The sequence below is a fragment of the Camelina sativa genome, chromosome 5 (assembly GCF_030686135.1).
Source record: "Camelina sativa cultivar CO46 ecotype springtype chromosome 5, ASM3068613v1".
NCBI classification, from domain to species: Eukaryota; Viridiplantae; Streptophyta; class Magnoliopsida; order Brassicales; family Brassicaceae; genus Camelina; species Camelina sativa.
The window spans coordinates 36199311-36220121 of NC_141884.1; the positions used below are offsets into that span (position 1 = coordinate 36199311).

A 20811-nucleotide genomic window follows, 5' to 3' on the forward strand; every position below is an offset into this window, starting at 1 on the left:
GTATGTGTTAGAAAACTTCCACGACAGTCTCTAATTACCTAGACAGTTGTAGTCTCAATGTCTCATTCATATACTTTAATATGTTTTATAAGTTCCGCTTCATATATTTTCTCTATTTTAGCTATTTTTAAAATCATAATTCAGAGTATTAAGAATAGATCTCCAATACTTGCAACATTAATCTAAGAATATAATAACACCCTGATAATTAACAAACATAGGCTGCCGTTATATTTGGATCTTGATCCTATGCTTTCATAGTCCATTCTTGTCTTTATAATCCCAGAGAGATTTAAATCCACAAATATTGATCGCAGTCAAAATAGCACAAAGCAAGCAAGAGGTAGAGGTTTGTGAAAAAATAAAGTAAAAGGAAAACAAAAGCAGAGCTATAGTTTGAAGAAGAGAGTTATCATTTATCAACGATTCAACATGTTGTCTAAAACATTTATTAAAGTTGACAAAGAACAGACATGCATTTATCAAAATACATAGGGTTTGAATGGTAACTGCGTTCAGAACGGCTAAATCTGTCTGCAGTCTGGACTGCTCTATTTTTGGGGCGGACTACAGACCGCTGCGAACCAGCTCTATTTATATACAAAAATGATCCGCAGTTGGTCCGCAGCAGTCTTGTCTCTACTTTATTTGGACCGCACCACTGCGGACTATATTTGTTGAATGGTAAATTAAAAGCGGTGCAGTCTGCAGATAGATTTGGCCGCCCTGACCGCTGCAACCATTCACACCCATAGTATAATAGTAATAATATTTTATATAAATAAAGTTTGGGAGAAGCGAAAGGATGAAAATAGCGGAAAAATGTGGAGCGCCGATAAAACTGACCAAAGAGAAAGGGTCACTGACTCACTGGGGAAGTAAGTAAGCAGTTTGGTTTCGAGAATTGTGCAACCCATTCTCACATGACATTTGTCTCCCTCTTTCTTCCTACTTCTTTCTCTTATTTAATGATCTCTAACCAATTTTATAATATCACAGTTACACCCTAGATAAATTGTGAATTAACAAACAACCATCTAACTTTTTTTTTTCTTTGTTCTATATATAAACCTCTCGTAAAAGTAAAACTAACAACTAAATATTTATTATTATTCCTGCCAATAATTTACGTAAACGATTACATGATGATTTTCAAAAATGTCCTAATATAATGTTTTTCTTCTTTCTTTTGATTTATTGTTGATCTTGTAATAGAGTAGCATAAAAACCTTTAATAAACCGCAAAAAAAAAACATTAAAATGCAAAAATTTGATGTCAAACAATATTTTTGTTTATTTTTATTTATATGTATCATATCTATATATACAAAATAGTATATGTACCAACACAAATGTATTGAGACCAAAAATTTATTGATCATTATTAACCAAAACTTTAAGTAAACATATTAAACGAATTTTAATTGTGTAAATTTGTAGTACTGGAACTTTAGATATTTATTATATTATTTAGGGACTAATTATAAGTATTCATTATTAAACACAATATATTATTATTTATCAAGATACATATGTATATATATGGTGATAAAATAAAATTGTATTTTTTAATATTTTATTTTTAAGTATATGTTTGTCTAATAACAAATTTTTTTTTTCCAGTTTTTACTTTTCTGTTATCGCTTAACACTACTTTTTCTTTAAAAAAATTACACCGTTGTTGTCACAAATTTGATTCATCAATTCTTCACCAATAATTTTTGTAGTTCTAAAGACTAGGCAAAATATTTATGATTGAATGTTTTGATAGTAATGGCTATTAATTATATGGGCCTAAAATCTACGTTGGCCATTACATAAGGTTCCAAATTATTAATTACCTAAGATATGTGGCCCATTTAAGCTTTGTGTACAGTTATAGGCCATTAGAAATCGTGTTGGTTTTTTAACACAAGGGATGTGTAAAATTTACAAAAAATCGATTAAGATTATATGATTTGGAAACAAAATCATGAAATTGAGCATGTCTTTGGTATATGCATTAGCTTATGAGCTGGTAGATAATGGACAGATAAGGATGCATGTGTTGGTGGAGTTTTGTAGCAAAACCAGGCATTAATGGTTTTCACAAGTTTTAGTTTTATGTCATATTTATTCTTTTAGTGCTCTGCACAAAAATGAATACTATAAATTTGCTCTAGGTGTTTTGGATAATGTTGGAGATATAATATCAAGTCGGCATCTCCTAATTCATTAATTTGCTGAATTAAAACTTTATCGAGGTGGATACGAAAATAAGTATATTAATTTTCTGAGTATTTAGTATTTACTTAGATTGAGTTGGATATAATATAAGTAAACGCACACATGTACGTTCTTATGTTTATGTAAGAACTTAAATAATTCTATTGTTAAATGCTGTGGATATGACTCGGATTCGGGCATGTGTTAATTTTTAATGCTACAAGTTGTGTGGTTTTATTTTTGGTTTAACGCTTCAGAGGTAGTTTAAACACTTAAACTATGTCTAAATAGATGGAAGTTTAGTCGACAAAATCGATTACATCTCATAAACTCCTTTTGAGTATTCAACACCTTAAATATATTTTTATTAAATCAATATATAACTAAACCGTAAATATTTGTAATGCAAAGATTATTTTTATTTGATGTTTGTACGAAAGCTCTTTAATTCAAAAAAAAGTTCTAAAACTCAAACGAAAGCTCAAAACAGTCCAACTCAAAACTTTATCGGCCATTTATTATAAACACAATTATTGAACTAACCCCATCGGCAAAACAAAACGTGGCTGGTGATAGCCCTTTGATGGTGACCGAGAGAAGCAAATGAAAGTAGACGAAGAGAAGGTCCAATTGCCACTTGCCCCTTCCGATCCCCACATACAATATTCAACTTGACCCTGTCCTAGTCCTAAAATACACAAATTTGTTTTTTTCTTTCACATTGTTATCTTTATTTTTAGAAATTGTTTTTTTTCCCTAATCCATTTCGGGTAGTTACACCCCCACTAGAAAAACACAACATGTACATGAAGACATACCTATCAATAATAGACCTATCGTTAAATAAAGGTTGTCGACAGAAAAAATAATAATAATAATAGTAAAGGTTATTTTACCATACTGATGTAGAATGTTCAGTCCGAAATTTAAGATTGGTTATATATATGCGGGTTGATTTGTTTGGACTTAAAAATTTTGACATCGAATAAAACATAATTTCTATTTTAAAAATTTTTTAATAAAGAAAACAAAATTGAAGTTTCAAATTTTTTTGTTTGTCATCATTGTTTAATTGGCAAATTATAAGCCTCTTTTTAAAAAAAATCAGATTCGAACATGGATTTGATGAGAATGAAAACAGAGGTGAATACTACTGACTCACTTGCTCCTTCTCTTTGAGTTTCAAAGTAAATTATATAAAAAACATATGTTTGTATGTAGTTGAACAAAAAAAATAATAAACAAAAACCTTTATTGATATAGGGTTTATCTTAAATAAAATAGATATATATGGAAATAACCAGAAGAGGCTGCATCCTGTTTCTGTAGCACATAAAATAACAGTTATTAATTATATATGGATATAATTGGGGTGTACGGGTTATTCAAATATAATTCGATTCAAATATATTATTTAAATTTTTTCTTATATATATATATTTTAACCAAGCAATTATTAGAAAATAGATAATAAAATTGTTCCATCTAAGATCAGTTTGGATCAAGTTTGAACTCGTTACTAGTAATTTTAAATTATATTTTAAATGTGTGATAAAAACATATTTAGACAAAATTATCTTCTCTTTTTTTTTCTTGCACACAGAAAAAAACAAGACTATCTCCTGCCGTCACGAACAGAAAAGGAAGTCCAGATGATCTCCAAGACTAAATATGTCGATGATGCGCTAAAAGTATATTACCAACTACTACAATTTAACTAAAACCAATTAAAATTAATATAAGAGGATATGGCGTGCAGAAGTAGGCACATAATAAAACGTGGCTGAGTTTCAACCTAACACAAAAAACGCCGTCGACACTGAGTTACAAAGTCTGAAGGTCATTGGATTCCAACTCAACCATACAAAATTCACTTTTGAAAGCAAAGTACTATTATCTAGGCACTTTGTTAAAATTCCACCTATGACTAACTACTAATATAATAGGCCTAGATTAATATTAATATTATATAGAGAATATGATCATTCGCTTTTATAATTTAATTTTACTTTCTTTATTATTTCGTAAATATGTATTATAATTAAAAAAGTTAAAGTTATAATTTCTTTGAATTATAACTACATACATGTCAATCGTAGTACACTAATTTTTGGTTTGATCACATAGTTTACAACTCTACAAAGAACGTTACCTGAATCATACGTACATGTCTCTATTGTCCCTTGCGTACGCTACGTTTGGAGATAAAGATGTATACAATGCATATCGCCACTTCGTGACCATTTTCTTTGAACATGAAAACACTTTAATCTCTCTACTTTATATCTTTCTATTTTTGGAATTAATTTTCTTTCTCAACCAAATCAATTGTTTTAACAATTTAAGTAAATGAAGAATATAGTTAAGCATGCAGCATGCTCATTTCTTTATATAATAACAATAATAGTTAATCAATGAATAAAGTTACAGATTGAATCGTTCGCTGATTATTTCAAAAGTTTGACTAGTTATTTTTTTCCATTAAGAAGTCGCTTATGTATTTACTAAAAGTTAGACTGACCCGATTAATCTTAAGTAGAAGTTCAACTTTTTTTTTTTGTAAGCGTGATTCAATTTAAGTTAAGCAATAACTTGTATATAAGTTTATAGATATACAATATATCACTACCAAATTTTTTATTTTAACATATATACAATATTGCTATGTTAGCCTTTTCATTTAATTTCATATACTTTTTTAAAAAATATTAGAACTCAGATGTTCAGAACAAATTAATACTAAAAATATTCCAAATCGAAAAACACTTAACCAAATGATTTTTGACATAGTAATATGTTTTAGATACTATATTCGTTACATATTTTCATAAATAAAATACTTTATTTTTATATAAACTGATCACATCATTATTTACTTTGTACAAAACAAGAAATACTCCTACGAGTCATCACCGGTTAATCATTTAACTGATATAATTTGAACTAGTTTAATCACCCCAATCTGAATTTAATCAATGTAATATACTTATGTATCATATTTTATAGAATCTCCAGATATTTTGGTTTAACAACTGCACAAGATATTTGGAGTGGGGAGAAAAAAGGGGAAACAATAAAAAAAAAGGAGGACACGTAGGGCAAAAGGAAGCAGACAGATGTTGTGAGTGTGACGTAAGGCAACTGAGTTTACGTGAAACCAATGTCGGTAAGAGAGAATTCAAAAAAAAAAAAACAAATCTTCACGTCTCTCTCTACATCCAACTCTCACATATATGTCTTCTTCCACTAACCACTTCCCTTATAAATAATCCTCTGACTTCACTCTTCATCTTTAATTTAGATCAACACCAATCACTAACCAACATTTTTATAATGAAGAGACAGAGAAAAGATATGGAGGAAGAGGAAGGCACGGATAATGATCACTCATTGGCTGCTGCAGCGATGGAGGTTGCGGTTGCCGCAGCGGCGGCTGCAGCCACGGAGGAGGAGGAGCAATGTTGGGGCGGTGGAGTTGTAGAGGAGATGTCGTGGAGCTCTGTGTGGTTGCCTTTTTGGGACGTTGAGTTCGTTGGAAGAAACTATGGTGTCTTGTTCAATGATGTTGTTTGGGACGATGATATTTGGAACATCCATAACTTAGCTCATTCCTCATAATCATAGTCCTTACTCCTTACCAAGGATTCAAACTTTCGAATTAAGGGAAACTGGATTTTAACTTCTAAATTGTGTGGACAGAGATTGAGGTTCAGAATCTGTGGGTTTGTGGTACTATATGAAAGTTTATGGGGGTTTATAGATTGTTTTCATAATATTATGTGTTATTTATGATATTAGAATATAGTTCTCGACAATATGTAGGAATAAAATCAGTAGCCAAATTTAATAAAAAAACCTTCTCTATTATTTTTGTTCACACATTGAATTGATGAACCAAACCTACAATTGAAACATAACTATTGGCTAGTTTCTTTTCTTCTATATGATTAAAAATTTTAAAATAAAATAAGATTTTTCCAAGAAAATACATATATACCTAGTAATCATAATAACATTAAAATGACCTTAAAAGCAAAACCTTTAATTATTATTACAAAAAAAAAAATAGAAACCCAAAAGATATCACATAGAAAATTTGTCTTTTCAAATGACAAAAACACAATTACAAACGATTAAATACTTTACTTAGAAGAAAAAAAACAACTCTCTTTTTAACTCTAAATCAATTGTTGGTGGTGTTAGGAACACCAACATCAGCATCGGTGATAGCAATATCATCAGTTTTAGGTTGGTGATGGTTCTAGTCCATGGGGTCTCCATCCTCTTCAACATTAGGAATTTGATTCAAATCCAAAATCATATTTTGGTTCGAGTTCATATTCAGATTCAAATTCAAATCCAGATTCACATTCATATTGAATTGATGAATTTTCTGTGGAATCTGTTGAAAAGGTTCAATAAGAAGATCACCTTGGCGTTGAATCGATTTCTGCTGATTTTGATTTTGATTCACGTGATCATAATCTCCAACTGGGACAACAACTGCATCTGCAACAACATAAGGAGGTAAACGAGAAGAAGATTCACCATTCTCCATAAGGTTCTGCCTCCTGCAAGTAAGCTTGTTTATATAGGTATCAATAAAAGAACTTAAATCTTGACGATCCTTTTCACCAAGCTTATGCACATCAATCTCTCCTTTAAGACAACCAAACATAATATTTTGAATCTCAAAATTTTGGTTATCAGTATGCATTTTTTGCAATTTTGCTTCCTCTTTAGCAATCCTCTCATGCAGAAAACGTTCTTGATCAAACATCCTTTTATTCCGATCACCCGTCGAAACCTCCATAAAATCTGATATCACTTTCTCAGCGCCTTCTCTTGATGGCCAAGCCTCAGGGTCTAGGTTGTATGGACTGTAGATAACCGCACACGTCTTGATGTCACAGAGAGTCGACAGCTGAGCAAGTTTCTTCATCATCCCTTTTTTCCGTTTGATGAAGCTTCTTTTTCTCGATGCTTCATTTTCTATAAGGGAATGCTTCATTTTTCTTCTCATGTTCACTATCTTTGTTGTGTGTCTTGTTTTGTTGGCATGAGGTGTTTATATAGGAAATGAAATGTGCTTTCTGCCCATTAGGGTTTATTTTCTTGCTCACTCATAGCTTTAGATTTGGTTGAATCTCAGATATCGTATCCGTTCCACTCCTATGTGTAGGCACTCAATTGAGTATAAAATGATAACCCTATCATTTTGCAGATAGTTAGTAATCCTGTTTAGATATTATACTTTTTATGGGACGTGAAGATAGAGATATTGTATTAAGGGTAAATTTTGCACTTACATATGTAATGTGAGATGTATTTTTATTTAGGATGTCCACGTTAGTAAAAAGTTGTATGAAAATTAATTTAAAATATTTACAATATATAAATCTATTTTTTTTTTAATTTTCATATTAAATACCAATTTAAATGGATAAAACGTAAAGTGATAAAAAAAAAATTACAAAAAAATATATATTTGTGGAATAGAAAATAACAATATAGATAATAACTATATTATATATTATAAAAATCAGTTGTAAGACATTTAAACGACAAGAACCATCTACACTCTCGATTTTTGTTCAACTATTATAGTGGCTTATACATCAATTAGATTAGATGTCTGATTATTAATTAATTTATGATAGTTTATATGGATAAAAAAGAATGTTCATCTTTGGTATGACACATGTAAATTGTAGAACAAAGAGAAAACGTAACGTCACAAGGATTAGGACTAAGCACAATTTGAAATACTAGAAAAATGGGTAACGAAGCAAGAACAGAAAAAGCCGCATATCCCTACCGCTGATGTCAGATATTACCTAGTCATTTCTAAAGTTTTAGGTAAATTATAGAATAACATTGAATATTATATATTAATATCCAAATTATTTCACTACAAGAAAACAAACCAATAGCGACTATGCTATTAGTCATTATTTAGTCGCTAAAAGGTGTGTTATGACTAAATAGCGACTAAAACCAGTAGTCGTTAATCGAGAGTCGCTAAAATAAATAGTCGTAAAATTAGTCGCCAAATGGCGACTACATTATGACAATTTTGTGTAGTCGTAAATCAGTCGTAAATTAGTCTGCGTAGTCACTACGTTTAGTGACTACTTTACGACTATATTAAGACTATTTGTATAGTCGTAAATTTAGTCGTCAATTAGTCACTAAATGTAGTGACTACTTTACGAATAATTTATGATTATGTGTTTAAATAATATTATATATAAATATTTATAATTTCGCTATATAAATATTTATTCTGATTTATCTAAAATTTTATATTTTGTTTTACAAATTCTCTTTAATTGGATTTACATCTAATTCTTATATTTGAACAATTATAAAAATAACTACAATTAATATTACATAAACAAAACACATCTTAAATATCATCATATTCATTACAACCCCAAGTTCGAAAGATAACAAAAAGAAAGAAACATCATATTCATTACAACCCCAAGTTCAAAAGATAACAAAAAGAAAAAACATTGATCAAGAAAACAACAAGAAAGGCTTCTTCCAATCGTTTCCCAAGTTAGGCTTCCTGTGCTTGTATCCTTCTCAAATCAGGAATTGATCCGTGTTATAACACAATACCTTAAGGTTCTGCCAAGTTGAAAACAGAAGGTACAAAGAAAAATTAATCTCACTATTGAAAAAAGGAAAAAGAAATGATCCCATTTGAAACCTATAACAACTTAGTTGTTATCCAGATGATTGTATAAGATGAGCTAGAAGTGAAGAGTACCTTAAGCAGATGTTGATGGAGTTGGAGTTGTCTCTTTAGCTGAATGGCTTGCAACAAAATTCTGAAACCGCGGATCACATTCCCTCAGAAACTCTTCCACGATAGAGAATTGGTCAATCTTGCCCTTCTGGGCAGCAATAACTTTGAATTGCTCAGCTTCACGCGCAGCAAATTCTGCATCACGCGCAACAAGTTCTGCATCACGCCGCTGCAGTTGAGCAGCTTGTACTTCTATCATGCGTTGAGCTTTCTTCAACTGTTCTTCGAGAGCCACAAAGGTAGATGAGCCACATGCTTGCTTATGCGTTCCATGAACAAGGCAGTCCTTGAGGCTTCCAACTCCATAAGGTGTTCCTCTTGAATCCTTCTCAGTGGACTTGAAAATAAGAGAAAAGTGGAGGTTAGAGGATGACAAATTAAACTCCAAGACTATAAATGTGTATTGGTTTTTTAAAAAAGTTACCTCCAGGAATATTTCTGTATATTCTTCTGTCGTGAGGTCCCGTGGCCGTGATTCTCCATCTGACACAGCAAAAGACTCTGCCTCGAGCTGAGACAACCTCTCTTGAACAGTCTTCTCATATGTTTCTGCAATCTTCTCTGCCTTCCGATCAACATATGTACCATCAAGCTTTGTATGTGCCTTGATGAAAACCTCACCAAGTCGGACTTCTCTTCCCAATTCCTCAGAAGAGATTAACTAAAAAAAAATAACAGTTATGTAAGAATTGAAAGTGGCAAAATAACAGCTACTTAACCATTTTGTCTTGAAGCTGACGATACGACTTAGGCCCTGAGAGGTGGACGTGAGGACCTAGGCTGTTACGGTCAGACATACGGGCATCAGAGTAGGTTTTACTCTTTTGTTGTGCTTCTTCAGTGTCCCAGTAATCCTCCATAGTGCTCCAGAGAGTGTCTCCAATCCAGTTTGGTTGAACTCGACTAGTCCTCACATTGCTAACCATGTCTTTGATCCGCTTTTGACAGATTTTCTCAAAATAAGCTTGAACAGTTCCAGTTATCAAAGGATCCCAGGTGTGGGTTTTCTAGAAAAAAGGAGCTATTGTTAGTGAAAAGAAGACATGTAAAGCTATGTGACATAAGGCTTATTGTGAGTGAAAAGAAGACATGTAAAGCTATGTGACATAAATCCTTACCGCAAACTCAATGAAGTATCTCTCTTGTTTGTCTCGCGGCACACATGTCCAGCTGTAGAAGGGACCTTCGAATTTGTTTAGAAGAATTTTAGTAATCTTCCGAACAAGTTTTGACCCTTTGTCACGAGTAAACCTACATACACATGAACAAATAAGTCTTTGTCAGTAGGTTACTTGAAAGCTCCATACACATGAACCAAAAGAAATAATAAAAGAGGCATCAATTAATGAGTCAAAAGAAACAATACGCACATTCACAAAAAAGTTTCTACGGTTTGATGCATGAACACAATCTATACTTGAATCAGTAAACATAAACATGAATCTCAATACACAAGCAATAGATCATAATAAACTTACTCTCGTTATCATAATCACAATCCTAAAGACACAATAAACCAAACAATTCTAAACATGAATCTACAAATAAACATAAACCAAACGAAATAAACATGAATCTAAAGACACAATCCTACAGATTTCTATTCTAACATTCACAAAACACCATTACAAATACATGTGAAGAGAGCAAAATCATACCATTGGGTGTTCGGTATGGGTGTGGGAGAGAGGACCGTGGTGAACTTATCCCGACCTGGCACCAGAAGCAGGGCATTTAGAGCCCGAACCACGTCCTCCTGGAGCTCCGGCAACACCGTAGCAGTTTCTTCTTCGAAGTTGTTGCCTTGGGACGATGGATGCGATGGATGACTACGAGCCTGAGAGCGCTGAGCTGGAGAAGGCGGAGGGTCATCTTGAAGAGTTGCATGAGTCGCTGGATTGTAGTTAACTTCTTCTGAAGGAGACCGGCGTACTTGAGGTTGAGGTTGGCGAGTAAAGGAGCCCTGAAATAGTTGTTGAGGCGGAGGATAGTCCCGGATCTGGGATTCCCTTGAATGTTGTGGCAAAATGGGGAATTCTTCAGGTGTCTGCTGCGTATGAGGAGCTTGGACTGCCGGCGTGAAGTCGTACTGACTGCGTAGATTAGTATGCCGTAGTCTTGACCCTCCGGGAATCTGAGAAACATTACGAACAAGTTTTCTCTTTCTTCCTCGATTAGGCATCGTGTGATGATTGAGACGAGAGACTGAGAAGAGAGAACGACGATTGAGAAAAGAGGAGAGAATGACGATTGAGAAGAGAGACTGAGAAGAGAGAGTGACGATTGCGGCTTTAGGGTTTCGTGGAATGAGAGGAGATAAGAAGAAGAAGAAGCTCTTTTTTTTTGTCTAAGGAGTGAGGCTTTAGGGTTTTGTCTAAGAGAATGTAATTGGATTTGGGCCTAGCTCAATTCAATTGGATTTGGGCTTAACTAAATTAAATAAATTTATAAGATTAAGAATTGATTTATAAGTTTAAGATTAAGAAATAACTAAATTCAATAATTTATGATTTTATGGTTTATGAATTAAGTTTATAATATAAGTTTTAGAGTTTATAATATATTATATCAATTAGACTTTCTTATGTAAGTATTAAACCTTGGTTTTATGTATATATATATAATAATGGTTAAGTTTTGATTTTATGGTTTATGAATTAATTTCTAAGATTAAGAATTGAAAGTTCAAGATTAAGAGTTTATAATATAAGTTTTAGAGTTTATAATATATTATATCAATTAGAATTTCTTATGTATGTATATATATAATAATGGTTAAATTTGGAAGCTTTTACCATAAATCGCATTTTAGTAGCTAAACTGCTGACTACTTCACGATCGTTTAAATGCATCGAACGGATGCATCATAACTCTTCTATCCGAGAGACATCTATTGTTCTTGCAAACACTACATGGACAGAGAAACTTACCGCCATTATTCTGAACTTTATCTTGACTACTTGCAAACGATAAGAATTGGTCCAACCCCACTTCAAATTCTAATGAAAAATTTCCCGACATTATATATATATATATATATATTGTGTTTTTTTTTAAGAACTATATATATATTTTTTTGGAGAAAATAAAAGTTTTCATAAAGCCAAATTTTTTTTTTTTGGATCTACAATTTTTTTTGGGGAAGGGTATAACCTCTTGTGTTGGAATGAAGATGAAAAATGGGTACAATTTGTTTTTAAAGACTACACCAACCCCCACATGAAAAACATGTTTTTTTAACTATCTTTTATGACTATTTGGCGACTACGGGGTGACTATGTAATGAGTCACAGAATAATCGCTAATTTGACGACTATATTACGACTATCAACTGTGGTCAGTAAGGTAGTGATTCATTGGCGACTAAATTACTGTAGTCACAACATAGTCGCAAAGTGGTCACTATGTGGTCGTTATTTTTGGCGACTACAAATGTAGTCGCTACTTGTAGTCGCTAATCGACTGTTTTCTTGTAGTGTTTAGATTCAACATAAAATGGAAAATTTATTTCAACGAACAATAATTTGTTAGTTATTGATGAAAAGATAAATATATAAAAAGTTTAAAAGACATGACTATTTAAATAAACACACCTATTAGAACAAAATGTTAGGATGAAAAAATATGAATAAAATATAGTTAAACGATACAACTCTACAATGAACAGATACAATTGTTTGAGTTTAAAAAAAAAAAAAAAAAATTTAAAAAAAAAATACTACGAAAAGTCGCAACTGTTGTTCGCATTTATTCAGATTGTTATTATTATTTTTAATTATTAAACTATTTTTTAACGAAAATTTAGGATAAATAGACGCAACAATAAATTCTATATTAAGTTTTATTAAATTTCTCTATTGCTATAATCATTTCTAAAATTTTAGTCAGATTATAGAATAATGTTGAATATTAGATATTAATCATCAATTATTTAGATTCAACGTAAAATGGAAAATTTGTTTCAACGAACTAAAAACCATTGGAGGTATTCTAAAATATCTCTTTTTTTTTTTTTATGTTCTTTTTATTGTCAACAATTTTTTTATAAACCAAACAAAGTCAACAAATATTGAATTAAAAACAAGATTGACATTTTTATTAGTGTGCACAAATGTTTTATTTTTTTCTTTTTGAACCTTTAATAATGTTTCCTTCTTTTTTTTAATAGAGGTAACAAATATAATTTTTTGAATTTTCTTAATCACACAGACAGAGAAGGATTTGAAAAATATTACAAACCAACTCTGTTCCGGCAAAGAGTATTTGTTTTTTCTCTCTCTCACTCTCGATTCAATGACTGCTTCCTCTGAGATGGAGGTGATATCAGACATTACTAATGAAAAGACAAATATAAAGAGAAATCAAAAGATATGACTATTTAAATAGATACACCTATTATAACAAAAAGTTGTGATGAAAAAATATAAATAAAATATAGTAAAAAGACACAACTCTACAATAAATAGATACAACCGTTTGAACTTAAAAAAAAAAAACAAAAATTTTACGAAAATATACTATGAAAAAATCGCAATTGTTGTGTCTGCACTTGATTATATTTATATCTAATAACCCATATAAATTGCTTTTGAGTAGAAGACATCTTTATTACCACAATGAAAAGTCAAATTCAAAAAGCTCACTATATAATCCATCTAACTCTTGGAAAAAAAACTCTAAAAATTTTCATTAAGTTTTTATATTTAAAATTAACTAAAAGTTATAAATTAGATTAATCATTTCAAAAATTTTTTGTTAAATCAAAAATTGGAGGAAATTCTTTACTATTAAAAGAATAAATGCTAGCTAGAGAATCATTTAGAAAGCTCTAAAAACCGTTGAGATTGAAATTTTATATTATTTTGTGTCATGACAAAAAAATGAAAACAGTTCAAACAGACAAATATATATAGCTTTCAAAAGGTACGATATTCGAAAAACAGAACTCTAAAATGAACAGTTACAACTTTACAAAAAAAACATTAGAATGAACAATCACAACTTTATGTAAAACACACAATTTAAATATTTTACAGATTTTTTTAAAAAATTATCCAAAATGTACGATTGAAAAAACACAACTTTTGCTGGCATTTATTCGGATTGCTATTATATATAGATTGGAACTCAAATGACCAAGACAATTTGGTTAAACATATAATAAATTAATCTGTAAATTATTGGATCAATGATGAGCAAACCAAATTGGATCCGAAAAATAACAAACATAAATGATTTTTGATCGAGCATTTAATGACTATGAGGTTGATTAATGGTCCCTTGAAGACACAATTATGATCTATCAATCAGCTGATCGATTAAGCTTTCATCTACGTGTTGTTTTGTTTCCCCCTGACCTCGAGGTTGATCAACTCCTCTTTCTTTTTATTTTTTGATCTCTCCTTCATCTTTCAGCCTCATTCCACCTCCTCATTGCCAAATTCTCTTTTCTTTTAGCTCAACCTCATAGTACTCCAAATGCCCCTCCATTGCCGAATCCTCCCTTCTTTGAACTCATAGTACTCCAAATGCCTCTAAATCTACATGTTTCACTCCAATACTCCATGCATCTAAAAATGACAAATGCAAATGTGAATGCAATATTATATGCTAAAATATGAATGCTAACCAAAGGAAACTAAGAGAAATCCAATTTTCAAAATCATAAAAAACATATAAAAAAAAATCACAATTATATTGGGGGTTAAATACAAAGATTAGTTTGAAATGGTTCCCACCATTAAATCATCTGAAATTGTGGATCTTATTGTATGAATAATAAAATTATTTTTAATCGGGTCTAAACTCATTTATACCTTTTTATGCCATGTATTATAATTTCTTTTAAAAAAGGTTTTTTTTTTTTTTGTTTTTTTTTTATTTTTTTTATTTTTTTTTTATGAGTGTCATACACTCGTAGTTTGTGTATCTTTAAGCGTAACTTTCCAATTGGAAGATAATATATATAAAAAATTTTGAGGGCTTTATGCAAGTCTAACATTTTAGTTGTAAGCCACATACAAAAAAAATTTGGATGCTTATGCAGAAAAAATAAAATTTCAAACTGTCACTTGATCAGCTCCTAATCTCATATTTTGGCTTCATGTTATTTCATCTTTTGTATCGCTTACTTGTTGATGGGAGTCAACTTTTGCTTCTACCCAATCGATCAATGTCTAAGATATTTCTTCTGTAATTGTATTTTTGTAATATTTTTACACTCAAAATAATAATAATTCAAACCTTGCTCATTGCATCTCAGGCACACTTTTGAAACTGCCAATCAACATACATTAACCATTTTACTTTCTACCATTAATTAACACGTTATTGTATAGATCCTTACGTAACTGGTTACCTCTCAATGTATATGGTTACAAATTAATATTGAAATGTGAAAATTTCTAATAGGAATCTAGAAAGTACTCTTATGTTTAACGTTTCTAGTGGGAATCTAGAATTGACATGCATGCAATGAACTCTTGCTTACCTCCCCAAAACGTCTTTAACATAAACACAAATTATTTCGATCTTTTTGAAAATTTTAATCTTGAAAATGTTGGGATTATCATTTTCCACGATTGCAATGGTTTACATTCAATTTAATTAGATGGATTAAGCGTCGAGAGCCACATGATCGGACGTTTTCATAAAATGAAGAGTTTTGAATGAAACCATCGTAGATCGTTATCATAAATTGTTGGACCATAGATTCGGCGACGTGGCACACCTCCGTTATCTATCTCATCTTATCAACTTGTGGAGAAGGTAACTTGTAATAAACTATTAGCCCTTCATTTCTTCTACGCTCTAACTTTGTGTGTCTCGTAATTCCCATGATCCTGAGTCCGTACGTGACCCATATAGCAAAAGCATATATTGTTTGATCCACTATAAAAATCCTTGGAATTGATAATTTGACATACATGTGTTATGAAATAATTTAGTTCTTTAATTAGAGTTTTCAAAATTAGGTAATTTTACTATTTTACTATTTTATTATGCCATTCTAGGTAATTTCATTTTTTTAGGTAATTTCATTTTTTATAACCATCTTATATTCTTATGTTCTCCCTGTCCTCAATTTATCAGCCGGAATCGCTCGCTTGTTTTTTATTTGCTACAGTCTTACTACTACAAATCGACATTCCTCCTTTTTTTTCTAACGTTTCCGTTATAAATACGCAGAAGAAATGTGGACCTATTTAACACTTTGGATTATAATACCGACCTTTCCATGAATTCATTATTTTCTCACTCAAAATGAATTTTGATATTTTAAAATTGCTAGTTGTGTCGTTATAACAGAAAACAAGTTGCAAATTTATAACGGCTCAATCAAAGATTCAAAAGTACAAAGGCCACTTGTACATTACTACATGTCATGTAAGATCCACTTGTTATGCATATTACATTATTAAATCTTAGGTCATCCCAATGGGGGTTTAGTTGAAAAGAAAGAAAAAATAAATCAGAAAAATAAAAAAAATATAAGAAAGCCTCTTATTTAGTAGACTCGTTTATTGTATAAGAGACCATACGTGTCAATTTTTCATTGGCCAAAGAGAATAATAGAAGTAGGATATTTTTTTTCACGGGTCGAATATTTCTTTCTTTCTTTCATCTCTCTGTCTCCCTCTTTCTCTCTCGATCAAAATTCAAAATTGACGAAGGATTGATTCGGATGAAATTGAAGCAATTGGAATCAGAAGATAAAATTATCAGTTTAATATTATGAATTCGCAACTACTTATATATTTAAAAGGATACCAAATAACTAGAATGAAAAGCCCTCTGTCCCGACTATCGAGAATCTCCGTTTAGCCTCCTCTTCTGGCGCCGGCAAAGCTTATGCTTGCCGGCGTCGGGATTCTTGCAACTTTTTCATCTCGTGGTTCTCAAAGATCTTTCTTTTAATGTCGATTTGGCCATTTTCTCAATCTTTTCAAATTCTCTCCAGTAAACCTCTTATCGACGGCGACCTGAACTTCTCTGGTAATTTTGAGAGGCTTTTCCCGGTGAATCTCCTCTCACCCCAACCGCTGATACCCCTATCTCCGTTGCACCTAAACCTAGAGAAGTCCCCTCTGTCCAGCGGCGTTTCAACTCTCGAATCTGAGGTGAATATCTCCAATTTCCCCAGATCTAAAGATGCTGGGTCTCCTTTGTCTCCTCTTGAAGACCTCCCTTACCGGATCTCGCTGCCGGTTTTGATCTCCACACCTCCCCCTCGGTTTCAGCCTGATCCCTCAAGATTCGGCTGTAAGCTATCGAGAGTCCTACCGTCAGATTGGTTCAGACCGGGCTTTGCTCCGGCGATGACATCGAGAATGAGCGGCGGCGGCGAAACCCTAACGTCCCTTGTTGCCCCTCGAGTGGACCCTGCTTTTTACCAACTGGGCTTTGGCCCACATATTTTCTCATCGAGGCCATGTGATCCAAACCTTATTTTTCACAAGTCCAGGTTCGTTCTAAATATTTCATTGCTTTCCCGTAACATACAATTGTGTCGATACATAGAACCATCTGTCCGAAGACTGCATTTGGGACATAATCACTCAATGTTGCTATGGGATATAATGTTTATTTGAAAACCTTGCCATTAGAATCACCCAAGGGTACTATTCATGTTTATCAATGTTTGAAGAATATCGGCATTATGACCCCGTCTCTAAGGAGCGGTGGTTACCAAAGCTTCTCCAACTTTTCCTCCTCTCCGTTTCATCTGATCCCGGAGTCCTTTCAATTGCTTTGTTGCATCATCTGTCCGGGATCCCAAAGCTTGAGGAAGAGCGCCATTATGATCTCCTACCAATTGCGAGGAGATTACCGCACCTCCCTCAACCTTCTCCTACCATCTCCCCTGCTTCCCGAGCCCTGTCAAAAGCAAATTATCAAAGTCCAGAAGTTTTTTCTCACAACCCAAAGTTTGAAGAGGTACGACATTATGTTCCCATCTCTAAGAAATGGTGGTTACCGTAACATCTCCAAGCAATCCTTACCCAACCTTAAAACTGAATCCACCCTCCTCATTGCTAATGAGCAGGCCTTTCCTTTGAGCCTCTTGGCCATGGAACCCTTTTCAACGTCCCAATGTCTATTGATAAAGACAAGGACAATTCACCATATTCTTGCTTTTTTCGTGAATGTGGCTTCGACTTCCCTTGGAATTGTTTGTGATTTGGTGGCTCACCGCCCTTGTCTCCGATATCTCTTGGAAATGTTGTCGAATTATCTATCTTTTTTAACGCTTTATGCTTATGGTTGTAACCTTCTTGAATTTGGTCTTGTATTGGCAAAAAATCTTAAGCTTTGTAAGTTTGTATCCGAATGAATGAATGAGATGAGACCTTTGCACAAAAAAAAAAATAGTATGAGACCTTTGCACACAAAAAAAAATAGTATGAATTCGCGATTAGTTATACGGATTAGGGTTGTTTGGGTTTGTGTTCGCAACTTAGGGTTCTTTGATGGTTGTTTGATGGGTCTGATTGTATTCTTGTTCGATATATCTTCTACTATGTCTTTTCTCATTGGGTCTGATTGTGTTCTTGTGTGGGTTTGGGCATTGTTAATTAGAAGTTTGTTTCTACAAAAAATATGTTTGAGAAGTGTATTCTTTCATTTGGGCATGTTAACGAAATAAAACTACGATTTTTGGAAATGGGTTTTTCGTGTTTACTCTCTCTCTCTCTCTCTCTCTCTCTCTCTCTCTCTCTCTCTCTCTCTCTCTCTCTCTCTCTCTCTCTCTCTCTCTTTTGTAGAGATCGTTGATCGAGCAGACAACTCTTCGCTTATCTCTCTTGTTGTGACAACCCGTCCCGCGGAACCCACTAGCCCACCGCTAGCTGCCCCAACGGACCATCCGTGGACCCCACTAGCCCACCGCTAGCCGTCCCAACGGACTCCAAGCTGGCCCTGCAGGGCATCGATCCTAGCCCATCACTGTGGAAATCCACATCTACCAGTAGGTTATTGGTGCGCCAAGCGTTCCTCGAACCCTGGTCCCCACCCTTTAACAACCTTCCCTTTAACAATCTTCCTTCAGTTCTGTGATTTTGATTGAAATTTTCTTAAGCTTATTTTGATTCTTTGTTTCCTGCGTCTGATTGATTGAAACTGAAGGAAGTGCTCGGTAGAACATTGAATGGCACGATGATCAGTCAATTGAAAGGGCTAACAAGGATTCTTAAAGCCGCAGATGGAGACTGGTAATTTGGTTATTTCAGCTGACTCTTTTGATTTCTCCAGAACTTGTAGAAAACACTGCAACAAGTGCGCTGTCACTTTTTTTTTGTGACCCATTTTGCTCTCTGCTCTCCAAAATTAGTCCAAGGGATTAAACAATCAATAGTCGTTCTTGATACAGGCGTATTGTTGTTGGATCAGACTCGGTACTCACTCTAAGGAAGGAGGCCAAGGAAGTTACAAGGACATTTCATCAAATCATGACCAAATATAGAAAATATTTGGGCAAAATTTAGAGGATACAATTAACCATTTTTCCTTTTCATGAATTGTACTTCTATTTTTTTATGTTTTAATGTTTTCAATGTTTAAAATTTTATAAAATGCAATAATTTTATAAACATATACTTTACTATGCAATAATTTCATATTCTACTTTAATTTCTTTAATGTTTTCAAAAAAATTTCAAATTAAGAGACTCAAAATAAGAACCCACCATTGGAGGGAAAAATTTTAATTATGCTTCTCAAAGTTCTTATTCAAGTAAAAGTACATCTTATATTAATTCAAAATTACAAGTGCCCCAAAAAGATAACCCCCCATTGAGGTTGCCTTTAGGTGTTCAGAGTTTGTTTCACAAAAGGCTTCCATTGCGTTATTATTAGAGATTATATGTAAGAGCTTTTCTATTTTATGTACTAACAGTATATAACAGATGTTGCAGTATTAGACGGAAACACGATAATAGAGTCGAATCTCCGAGTTATTATTTTGCATGGTACCATACTGAATAATGTTTAGTAATTTTAGGTTTTTTTTTCTTTTTCAAAAATAAATAACTAAGACTACTCTGAATTAGTTGAATGAAGTATTTATATAGGATAACAAAATCGTCTAATCCTGCGAGATAGTTGTCTATGTCTATATGTATTTATACAAGAGAAAATTGCATCTACACCTACTTTCTAAACATCTAATAACAAACACACCCACTTTCTACTACTACTATACTCTTATGAAATTACATCTTACCCCCTCCAATTTCTTCACTCACTTTTTACTTTTTTTTCAACTCACAATTTTTACCCACTAACACTTTATTATATTCATGGTTGAAAGTTAAAAAAAATTTTTACGTTGGTCTCTCTGTTTTTCCCAATTCCCTTTTCGTCGATCCCCTTCTCTCAAACCCTAATTCTCCCACATCAACGACTTCGAATTCTTTCCGTTGATGGAATCACTTGCAGAAGTTTGTCAATTTCACTGGAGAGTATTAAAATTACGTCGCTCTGCTCCTTTTCCCAAATCCAATTTCGTCGATCCCCTTATTTCGAACCCTAATTCTCCGACATCAACGACTTCAAATTCTCCCGTTGACGGAATCACTTGCTTCTGCCCAGAGGAATCTCCCCCAGCATCTTCTTCTCGGATAGAAGTTTGTCATTTTCACCGGAGAGTATGAAAGATAATCGATGCATTACTCGTTTCTTCAAACAGAACCCAGACCAACCTTCGTCAAGCAATACTCCTCCGATTGCTTCTACCGAGCAACCGTCACCTGAATGTGCTGACTTGGATGAGCATCTTCCTACTCGACTAT

The 20811-nt window shown here is 32.9% G+C and overlaps 2 protein-coding genes, 1 long non-coding RNA gene and 1 pseudogene across 3 annotated transcripts; 2 read left to right on the forward strand and 2 right to left on the reverse strand.

Annotated features, from left to right (window-relative positions):
- The first annotated feature begins 5424 nt into the window (after positions 1-5424).
- Positions 5425-6072, forward strand: LOC104787889 (uncharacterized). Its single transcript, XM_010513544.3, has one exon. It carries the CDS (start codon positions 5539-5541, stop codon positions 5821-5823), a length of 285 nt encoding a protein of 94 aa, XP_010511846.1. The 5' UTR covers positions 5425-5538; the 3' UTR covers positions 5824-6072.
- A 220-nt stretch (positions 6073-6292) lies between these two features.
- On the reverse strand, positions 6293-7228 carry LOC104789706 (MADS-box transcription factor PHERES 2 pseudogene; annotated as a pseudogene).
- Positions 7229-8608: 1380 nt separating this feature from the next.
- On the reverse strand, positions 8609-11352 carry LOC147944808 (uncharacterized). Its single transcript, XM_087452813.1, has 5 exons — positions 10681-11352; positions 10141-10273; positions 9447-10029; positions 8984-9359; positions 8609-8841 (listed from the first exon to the last, which is right to left on the reverse strand). Exons 1-3 carry the CDS (start codon positions 11202-11204, stop codon positions 9733-9735), a joined length of 954 nt encoding a protein of 317 aa, XP_087308939.1. The 5' UTR covers positions 11205-11352; the 3' UTR covers positions 8609-8841; positions 8984-9359; positions 9447-9732.
- Positions 11353-19056: 7704 nt separating this feature from the next.
- LOC147944809 (uncharacterized) lies at positions 19057-19627 on the forward strand. The gene is made up of 2 exons (XR_015557069.1): positions 19057-19233; positions 19392-19627. It is a non-coding gene; the product is annotated as an uncharacterized LOC147944809 (long non-coding RNA).
- The last annotated feature ends 1184 nt before the right edge of the window (positions 19628-20811 follow it).